General features: G+C 42.2%; 1 protein-coding gene across 1 annotated transcript; it reads left to right on the top strand.

Annotated features, from left to right (window-relative positions):
* The first annotated feature begins 3,095 nt into the window (after positions 1–3,095).
* ampd1 (adenosine monophosphate deaminase 1 (isoform M)) lies at positions 3,096–8,521 on the top strand. Its single transcript, XM_008282569.1, has 12 exons — positions 3,096–3,302; positions 3,417–3,636; positions 3,992–4,121; positions 4,480–4,674; positions 5,116–5,247; positions 5,490–5,653; positions 5,883–6,009; positions 6,192–6,355; positions 6,523–6,643; positions 7,423–7,596; positions 7,863–7,973; positions 8,132–8,521. The coding sequence occupies exons 1-12, from the start codon at positions 3,113–3,115 to the stop codon at positions 8,285–8,287; spliced, it is 1,884 nt and encodes a 627-aa protein (XP_008280791.1). The 5' UTR covers positions 3,096–3,112; the 3' UTR covers positions 8,288–8,521.
* The last annotated feature ends 2,667 nt before the right edge of the window (positions 8,522–11,188 follow it).

Below are 11,188 nucleotides of genomic sequence, written 5' to 3'. Positions count from 1 at the left end.
CCCAGAATCCTTGGTGAAAATCATAAATGATGGCGACCTTCTGCAGCAGTGATGAGGGATTATTGTGATAGTATTTCAGGGTGTACCAGTACCCTGTAGCATCACCACAGGTGCAGTAAAGCGAGTTCAGACGTGAATTTAAACAAAAAGAGTAGTGATAGTTCATACTTTAGTAAAGCTGTAAAGCTCATTGAAAATCATGAGATAGTTTGTTTGTTAACTCAACAACTGCTTGGTCAGACTGATGTGTAATTCAATCAGTTTACAATCACATCCACTCAGTTCACTTCTCTGCTGTATTGAATTTTGTAGAGCATGCTAATATGCTAACCGGGTTTAGAAAGGTAAGTTTAGTCAATACTTAGGAATATAAACTACTCAAAAAAAGCAAAACGATATATAAATATAAAAAGTAAAGACGTCCAAAAAAGGAAGTAAAACACAGTAGTTCAGACACAATCATCCTCATTACATCCAGTTTAATTCACAACCTGCCATACTATCTCTAATCCAGTGAGTACTGATAAATTGGGTTTCATCTCTACTTAGGGAAGATTAGTTGTCTTGCAATCAGTGGTGACTGAAGGCCTTTGAGAGCGTTTGGAATATATCTCCTCAGAACTTAGTGTCTGAAGCAGCCCAAAGAATTGTGCATAAAAGTCCCAATTTGATTATTTGATTGTTGCACCGAGCAAACATGGTGTTCATTTCAGGATCTATCTACTTTTTTTTAGTATAACAAAGATGATGGACGGCTTTAAACTGTGGTCCATGTTGTGCACATGTAGACAAGGAATGGATCCTCTTCAGAACTGAGTCCTATGTTTCATCAACCTGTTGCAAATGTGGGTCATCTTCCTGTGAGCCCTTAATTTCAGATAAGGAGGGTCAATTAAAAAGACAAAGTGGCTCATATAACCGAGTAATCTCTCTAGGTGGATCTTTGGCCAGAATGGTTTCATTTGGTGGAAAACAGAACCCGGCCCAGTTACTTTGTGCAAAGTTTCTGACTTCTAAATATTCAAAAAAAACGTATAACTCGGTGAATGATGCAAAAGTACCCTCATCATTCATTTCACTGCTTAGATGAATGGAAGTCAGAAGAGCTCCCAAACGTCTGTGATGAGTTTAAAAACGGTAGCTAGACATTTGAAGTTGACAATACTTGTAGCAAGTATCTCTATTTGCCCAAGACTGGAGTCCAGCTGACGGGGATGCACACTGTGTTGACCTTGAATTTCACTGACTATATGTGTCTGCGGGTCAGTGTCCTGGCAGCCGTCCTCCCACCAGCAGAGCCCCATGAATGGAGCTCATCTGAGAGCCGGCCGGGGTTTAGGTTTCATGACTGTGGCTTTGACATTTACATTACAGGGAGAGAAAAACCTTGGAGGAGACGATTATTATTTGTGCTTTAGATAACTCAGATCTCAACCTGCAACGCCGTCTTTCTAGCTGATGTATAATCATCTTTATTTGTGACCCGTGTGCACGACATCAGTCGCATCGAGCTACATCCCAGATCCAGCCTGGATTACGCTAACGCATGATCAAATATTGATTTTGGGTTTATTACTCCGATCGGTCCATTTAGTTGTTTCCTACATGTAGGTAACGTGTGATATTACAGAGTGTTATAATATTACAGAGCTTCATGTGGCTGTCAGATACCATGAGGAGGATGATTTGGTGCAGATGGGTCACATTTACCTTTTTAAAGACAGTAAGATAACACAGATAAAGCATAAAATCCATTTAAAAGACAGAAAAAACCAACACGGTGTTAGAAAAGGTCAAATATATAAATCTGTAAAATCCATAAACGTACCCTAAAACATCCTGCAGCCACTTACAGGGGCTGAAACAGGACTGATTTAATTGTGCTTCTTGGTTCTGTTTTGTTTTTACATCTATTATATCCTGATGAACGCTGATTTAAAAAAAAAAGTGTTACCAATAATGTACACTTTTCAAAGTCTTGTTTATTTTTTACTTTTTTATCGCATTAAGTTCAGGATTATTCCAAATAGACAGTTTCCACCATCAAAACTACAATCCAGCCGTTCTATCATTAAATATAAATATCCTATTGAAGATTTCTTATTTCATGTACTGTTAGTTGTTAATTCATGCAGTTATTTTCCTCGTAAGATGGCGGCCTTTTGCTCTCCAGTCAGTCATGGGCTGTAGGAAGGGCAGTGCCGATCCGGCCCCGCTCTGCATCAACAGGGACCGAGTAGAAAGGGTTCAGTCAGTCAGATTTGTGGGCGTGCACATGTGTGACACCTCTCCTGTTCTGTCAACACCACAGCGGTGGTGCAGAAGGCCCAGCAGCAGCGACACCACTTCCTGAGAGCGCTCTGGAAAAACCACCCGGAGGAAAAGCTGCTTGTTGCCTTCTACCGAGCTGCTGTAGAGAGAATTTCTGCAGCTCAGTGTGGTCCTCTCTGCAGAGGCTGATCAACACAGCCCAAAGGCCACTGGCTGATCTCTGCCCTGCCTAGAGGGCCTGACCGGCATCACAGCAGAGCTAATCATTAAGGACTCAACCCACGCTGGACACCACATGTCTGACCTGTTGCCCTGTGGCAAACACAAACAGACAGACTCTCTTTCTGAGAGCTGTCACCTCGTTAAACAGTTGTACATAGAACACAGAACCACTGCTCATGCCCATAAATGTGAACACAAAAAATATATGTGCAATAAACCTCATCAGTGTTAAATAGCTGTGCAATAACTTTTATCAATGAGAAATAAAAAAAAACAAACATTTACCAGCATTCAGTTTCATATCATAACATGTGCAGTACTATATTACTTATAAAGATATCTCCTGATTTTTTTATCACTTTTGTATACATGTATGTTTATTTTTTGAAATGTATACCTGCTGCCACCAGTTATTTGTATATTCAGTTTTAAACTATTTACATGCACCAACTGGAGCAACGCTGCTAATTTGTTCACAATACAGCCACAATAAAATCATCCTATTCTATTCTATTAAATTAATTAAATGCATTAATTAATCAGGCTTTTGCACGAGTATCAGACCTTCACATTTTACCAGAGCCACAACTTTTTGCAGGCATTTCCTTTAAAACCTGTGATGTGTGTTATCTGTGATGTCCAGGTGACCATGGATGACTTTGAGCTGTCCTGTAAGGGTCTGTACCGAGCCTTGACCATCAGGGAGAAGTACATGAGACTGGCCTATCAGCGCTTCCCCAGAACGGCGTCCCAGTATCTGCGTGACGTGGAGGGAGAGACCTTCAAACCTGAAGATCAGCTGCAGCCTGGTGAGATGAGGATCAGTGCACTGATGGACTCACACAGCCTGTATAGAATTCAACATGTTTCCTGTATTTGGGTGTCATTCAGATGTTGTTTTTACTCGTTGCATCCCTCCTCAGTCTTCACACCTCCTCCAAAAAATGGGGAAGATCCTTTTGACACCTCGAGCCTGCCAAAGAATCTGGGCTACGTTGCCCGTATGAAGGATGGTCTCATCTACGTGTACAACGACGCTGCAGCTGCCGACAAGCATCAACCCAAAGACCTGCCCTGCCCCGACTACGTCACCTTCATCGACGACATGAACTTCCTCATTGCTCTCATCGCACAGGGCCCAACGTGAGTCCTTTAAAAGTGTACCTTTACTGAGCTTGAAATTCCTCAGCCTTTAAAACATCCCCCCAGGATAGCACCCATACCTTTCCCTGTCAGGAATTTACCACTTTCAACTTGGCCTCCTTTTAGATGAACCCCAGGTTGACTGAAGTCATTTATCACAAGTTCTCTGTGGGTGGTCCTGAGGATCCACACTTGTGGAGTTTGTAGCTAAATAACATCCAATAACAAGGAACTTTTTAATATTTTCCAAAACTTTTGGAGCAGCAAAAAGGTGTTTCATACATACAGGTACTTGGACTGTTTAATATCAGCTCACAGTCAGCCTGTGTACAATAAGCTCCTCTTTGTTTTGCAGCAAGACTTACACTCACCGCCGTCTGAAGTTCCTCATGTCCAAGTTCAACGTGCACGAGATGTTGAATGAGATGGAGGAGATGAAGGAGTTGAAGGTGAACCCTCACAGGGATTTCTACAACTGCAGGAAGGTAACTATGAGCAGAGCACTCTGTTATTTAAACATCAAAACTAGACAACAACAGGCTCATGAAAACTTCTGACTGTTAATGTGGACTTACACAAGATCAATACATACACGATGGGTACAGCTGCCACAAAGACTGGATTTCAATCCTTTAATAACTCCTCTTGAAATCTCTCCTTTAATGGAGGAGCAGCAGAGCCTCAGTATCATCACATATGTTAACAAGTTAGCACAGAAACTGCTACTTAACTTTCTGTTGCTGTATAGGTGTCATGCCTCTTGTGGTGTCTCTACCGCCCTCTTGTGGCCTCACGCAGTCATTACACCACCCAAACCTAATCCACACTCTGCTGCCGTTCCAGGTGGACACTCACATCCACGCCGCTGCCTGCATGAACCAGAAGCACCTGCTGCGCTTCATCAAAAAGTCTTACCGCGTGGATGCTGATCGAGTCGTGCACAACCTGAAGGGGAAGGAAGTCACCATGAAGGAGCTGTTCGAGTCGCTGAACCTGCATCCCTACAACCTCACCGTGGACTCACTGGATGTGCACGCTGTATGTTTCTACACTAGTGGCCATAGATGTGAACAGACGATAAAATAACAAGGCATGGATAGAACCAGCTGTTCAGTGACCTTAAAAGAATAATTTGGTGTGAAAGCTCTTCACTGTTTAAGTTGTGATTCCATGAAATCATCAGTGATGCCACATGACTCCCTTAAAATCAGCAGATTTTTATGAATAACAACTTCAGGGTGTTTCAGTGCAAAATTGTTCCATCATACCATCAATATTTTCAGAGTTACGGGCTCTTGCAGTACATAGGAGTGAGTCAACTTATATAAAAGATGAGCCTGGTTGCTTTAACTTGTTCTGACTAACTCTAGCCCACATGGTGACGTGACTCATGAGCATTTCCAGGTGAACGTACGGATTGTGATACTTATTTTCCACGATCTAAACCTATGTTCTTGTGTCGTTGTCATTTTGCTAAAGGGCAGACAAACCTTCCAGCGCTTCGATAAGTTCAACGCCAAATATAACCCTGTTGGAGCCAGTGAGCTCCGTGACCTGTACCTGAAGACAGAGAACCACATCAACGGAGAGTACTTTGCCACCATCATCAAGGTTAGTTTCCAAATATGAAGATTTTGTTGTTAGAAAGCATTACAACAAATGGTTTCCTTGTAAAACAATGGTGATAAATGAACAGTATTGACATTCAGATTCACTCACATGCATTAGTGTGACTTTAAAGTTCCATCTGGTCTTGGTTTCTTGTATTTAGCAGCCCAGTACTGACCAGATTAATCCCTTATACCCCAAACTTTAAGTGGTCCGAGCTTGATTTGACGCTTGTGTAAAACCAGGAAGTAGCCACTGACCTGGAAGAGGCCAAGTACCAGTACGCTGAGCCTCGTCTGTCCATCTATGGCTGCAACCCCAACGAGTGGACCAAGCTCTCCGGCTGGTTCGTCAAGCACAGAGTCTTCTCCCCACACCTCAAATGGATGATTCAAGTACCCAGGATCTAGTGAGTTTTCATTGCTCGGTTTCTTTTTTCCACGTAACCTGACCCATCTGTTGGACTCATAAAGAACTATGCATCCTGTTGACGATAAATATCAGCTTCTGCCTACAGTGTGTGATAGTAATGATAATAAAGGAGTTGTTTTAGCCTACAAATGTCCCAGAAGACAAGACTTGACAGATGGCTAGAATTCAGAGCTAAACTGAACTTGTTTGCGTGTCTCTTGTCTTAGTGACATCTTCAAAGGGAGAAACTTTGTGCCCCACTTTGGCAAGATGTTGGAGAACATTTTCCTTCCCGTCTTCCAGGCCACCATCGACCCACAGTCCAACCCAGAGCTGAGCATCTTCCTCAACCATGTGAGTTCAGACACAACCAGATGTTAAATGTTTTCATTAGATTGACCATCTGGATCACAAGTTGATAGGATATCCTTATTCTCAAGCATGGACATACAGATTAACTGTCGCTCTTGTTGCCCAACAAAGTGAAGGCCCTGTTCTGCAGTATAATGGACTGTGTCTTTGTACCTGGAGCGCAGGTGACAGGTTTCGACAGTGTGGACGATGAGTCCAAACACAGCGGCCACATGTTCTCCACTAAGAGCCCCAAACCAGAGGAGTGGGACATCGTCAAGAACCCCTCGTACACTTACTACATCTACTACATGTACGCCAACATCGCTGTTCTCAACCAGCTCCGCAGGTGAGAAGCTTCTGGAGTTTTTCTATTAATATAATTACTTGATAGTTGTTGTTTCCTATGAGAGCTTCCGGGTATTTTGCCTCATCTTCTCTGTGACAGGCCAGTACATCCCTCCACCGGCATGTCTCCTTCTGTAGCATAACACTTGTTTACCTTCTGTTTTCCAGACAGAGGGGGATGAACACGTTCATGTTCAGGCCTCACTGTGGCGAGGCCGGTGCCATCACCCACCTGCTGGCTGCCTTCATGACCGCTGACAACATCTCCCACGGCCTCAACCTCAAGAAGGTCAGTTCTCTGGATTCAGCAGGACGCCTCCTGTGGATCAACACGTTGTTTCAGCAGCACACATGCTGTATGCACAGGTTGACACAGATTTAAACATCTTGTGTTGTTCTGTTCATCACATTTGAACCAATAGCTAATTGAAAAATGAATGATGATGTGATGTACGTCAACGTGCTGCTCAGAGTGTTGTTTAAGACGCTGACTGTTTTTTTCCACAAGGAGCAAAGACATGAAACGATTCTCTTATCTGAGAGCAACAAAACACGAGTTGTATTTTACACTATCTGATTAAAGGCCATAAGAGCCCATTCTTAATGAAGTTTCTTCAGGGACAATTATCTTGTCTTACCTTGTGTCTGAAAGCAAGATCTAAGATGCTGAGGTTCTCCTCTGCCGACACCTGTAGGAAGAGAGTGAGATATTATCCTGAATATGACTTCAGGGACCAGTTATTAAACTTAAAAAAGTATTTGTCAGATAAAATGAATAAACATTAAAAGAAATCAGTCTATATTTACTGAGTTAGAAACTTGCCAGCAGGCCTCGTGGCGCCTACTGCAGAACCACATCACATGTGGGCTTTGATTTGGCTTTAAGCTGAACATCTCTGACTTACTGCCTTTTAAGTTTTTTTTTTTTTGTTTTGTTTGTTTTGTTTTTGCCTAAATTTTATAGAAAAAAGTTGTAAAAAGTCAAAATGCCATTTTATTTGACCAATAATCGCAGCAGGAGCTGATCAGAAGCTGACCTTGCATTTCTTCATCTACCGTCCCATCCAGAGCCCTGTGCTGCAGTACCTGTACTTCCTGGCCCAGATCCCCATCGCCATGTCTCCTCTCAGCAACAACAGCCTGTTCCTGGAGTATGCCAAGAACCCCCTGCTGGAGTTCCACAAGAAAGGCCTGGTGGTGTCCCTGTCCACCGACGACCCCATGCAGTTTCACTACACCAAGGTCTGAGCGCATGGAGGGGACGCCTTTGATGATGCTGTAGACAATGGTGCATGCTGGGTGGCTTAGAATGGCCATTGTGTACATTTACACAAGTATGAATGTCAGTTTTGTGAAGTCAGAGGTTGGTTATGTAACGCACCCTCAAATAAACATGGAATACAATATGCATTGAATGAACAGCCACAGTAACCACACACAGCAGGTCCACACTCAGGGGTTTTATTATATAAATTACACATATATAACTTAAGTCTTTCTGTCCACAGGAGCCACTGATGGAAGAATACGCCATCGCAGCTCAGGTCTTTAAGCTCAGTACCTGTGACATGTGTGAGATCTCCAGGAACAGCGTTCTTCAGAGCGCCATGTCTAATGAGGTAACGCACACAGCAGCATGTTACACTGAAAAGCTTTGTGTCCGGTCATCTGACAGACCTACACAGCCTCTATCCCCAGATGATGCTTCACACAGAGGTGATGCTGTACTTCACATACCTGCATCAAAGCATGCTCTGGTCTTTGTTTCGTACTCCAGGAGAAAAGCCACTTCCTGGGTCAGGATTACCTGAAAGAGGGTCCAGAGGGCAACGACATCCGAAAGACCAACGTGGCCCAGATCCGTATGGCGTACCGCTTTGAGACCCTCTGCTATGAGCTGAACCTCATCAAGGAAGGCCTGAAGACTGGATAAACAGACGTGTCTTACACTTGGTCAGAAGTGATGTAGAAAGTTTTCACCTTTTGTTTTCCACAGTAACTCTTAAACTAGGAACCTTCTGATTCACTGATGTCTCCTGTAAAAGAAGAAACGTGTTTTCGCTGTTTGTCATCTGCACATCTTGTCAAAAGCACATGACAGTGTGTCTGTAGCACCTGGAGGAACGTCATGTATGAGAATGAAAAGAAATAAAGTGTGAAATATTAAGGATGTGTTGAGGGTTTTATTGACTCAACAGCAGGATCTTGTTGTGTTTATGTTGCCGTCAGACGTTTCCAGTCAGCTTGGCGCCTTGTTGCTTTTATGTCCTGCTCCAAAAGCACTCTTCTGTTTGTTCTTTAAGAAGTTTAGTCATTTTACTGTATCAGCAGAATGAAGAGGAAAATGTGCCCCAGTCATGTAAATTTAATGAAGTTATTAGTCTGAGTAGCTGCAGACTGGTTTTACCCACACTGACTGACCGTCTCCATGATGTCTTGTGTCAGCGTTGTAAAGTGTTCGCTGGTGCTTGGCCTTTAGTCTGAACATGTGCAGGACGTAGTCAGGACTTCTTGGTGTCTTCCTCTTTCAGTTTTAATAAACAAGTCAGTCTCACTGTGAGGAGCAGCAGGATGTGGAAACTACTGCTGTAACTCTCTGCATATGGGTTTAACACAGTCCAACAACTACAGTGAGCTCAGATCTGCCAGGTTCCTGACTGGTGCAAAGAAAAGATGCACATCACATCAGTTCTGGCTTAGTTGTATTAATAACCAATGAAACACAGAAATACAGAGTTTAAAATCTTACTGTTTGTTGTTAAAGGTCTCAGTATATTGCTGATGTGTTACCTTTGTCTTCTGCCTCTTATGAGCTTTTCCAGGTATTGATCCTCGGCACTGTGCCAGTCTCCACATTAAATCCTGTCCCGCCATTGTTGAGGTCAAATCTGAATTAAAATCCTTACCTTTTTTCTCCCCATTGTTTTTAGTTCTCCCTGAAGCTGCTGATTGTGGTCACTCCTTCTGTTTCACTCCTCTGCTCATAAAGTCCCACCTGTTATGTTTTATCTCCGCTGTCATGCTCATACGTTTGTCTTCATGTGTGTTTAAACATCACAGTTTGCTGTGATTCCTGTCATTCCCTCTGTGCATTAATGTGCATGACTGTGTCTTTTCTCTTTTACAGCTCGTGCTTTGTCCTCTCTCCGTCTCTGTACATCTCTGCAGGTTGTGTTTGAGTTTGCACATGTCTGATCTGCAGGTACTGGTCCCACCAACCTGTTCAGTGTTTCCTGTTTGTGTGCACTTTTCCTTTTCCTCATCCTTTTACCCTCAACCCAGCTGGTCCAGGCAGACAGGCGTCCTCTCTCAGTCTGGTTCTGCTGGAGGTCTTGTCTCCTCCACTGTCACCAGGAAGGTACAAGAACAAAATCTTTGTTGGGTTTTCTATGTATATTTATGTCAGGTTGTAACTTTAACTTCTAAATTAGTCATTAATCTCTGAGTATATAATGTTTTGGGCTCTTTGGCATATAAGTTAGTCAGGCTAATTTGTAATTTATATAGAATTGTAGGGTTTTACTATAATATTTAAATTATTCCATTAAATTCACATAATAAACAATAGGTTTAAACCTTAAAAGCTGATAGGTAAATTTCTCTTTCTTCTGCTGGACGCTGTTGTTTCACATGTGCAGTATTAAACTTTATGACAGTGTATAGATGTAGATCTGTAAATAACACGACTGTTCTATGGTTCTAATTTAAGTTTAACCATGATTCTTTGCAATATTACAGCTATTTTTTTTATTTCTAGTTACTTTATTTTACTGTATATTTATTGTTTTCGCTATACTGGTTGTTGTTTTGCTGCACCAACCCACCAGAACAAACTCCTCCTATTGTGTCAACTATACCTGGCAATAAATCTGGTTCTGATTCTGATAATGAATGGACGGATGGATTTACGGTACCAACTCTGGCAAAGTCTACATTTTTCGAACTTAATTGACCTGAATTCAAATTCAGCTGCGATTCATACATGAAGATCAAGTCTGAGATGTTTTTGGAAATCACGTCTAAAGTTAAAAAAGAAAAAAAAAGAAAAGAAAACTTGGCAGAAATGTTTCCACACGCATCACGCACAGCCAGAGGACGTGTTAAATTAAAGTTCCGTCATGTTCACTGACCTGCGGGCTCAAACAGGTGCGGTGTCCATATTTCCCAGCCCCCCTGAAGACAGCAGCGCTCCTTGAGTTGACAGCTGCAGGAGCTGATGTGATGACGTCTTCCTTCTTCACGAATTCAAGCAAACTTTCTCACAGAAAGACGTTGCGTCAAGCTGGACACACACACCCGGACGGAAACCGGAACACCGCGAAATTACACAATAAACTGCTGCAGGTCACAGATACCGGAGCTTTTCCGTTGCTTAGGCCTAAATAAAATAATAACAACAAACGCTAACCTGTTGAATATTATCTTATATTATCTTCTTCCTTACCCTCTCCTCTTTCAGTAATACAGGTCTCATATTGTAATCCTTTTTAACAAAATGATGTCAGCAGCCTCGTGTGTGTTCCAGGTTTCAGCTCAAACTATTGCATAGATCATTTATAGGTTTATTGCTCCTGATCTTAGTCTAAACAGGTGGTTTTAGTGTCTGAAGCTCTGAAAGCATTGAGCTGCTGCTGTCCAGGACCCTGTCAGGAGAATGAAGAACAATGAGGATGGTGTTATCTCTGATGTTGTGGCTTTATTAAAAAAGAAAAGAAAAAGAAAAAAAAAAGAGAGGAAAGTGAGCTTTTGCAAGATTGAATTTCCCTTCTGGGATAAATAAAGTATTTTTCATTTCATTTCATTTCATTCATTTCATTTCATTTCATTTATAGCC

Source organism: Stegastes partitus, unplaced genomic scaffold (assembly GCF_000690725.1).
Source record: "Stegastes partitus isolate 25-593 unplaced genomic scaffold, Stegastes_partitus-1.0.2 Scaffold276, whole genome shotgun sequence".
Taxonomy (NCBI): domain Eukaryota; kingdom Metazoa; phylum Chordata; class Actinopteri; family Pomacentridae; genus Stegastes; species Stegastes partitus.
Note: the sequence above shows the minus strand (reverse complement) of the source record. Positions and strands in the feature narration are given on the sequence as shown.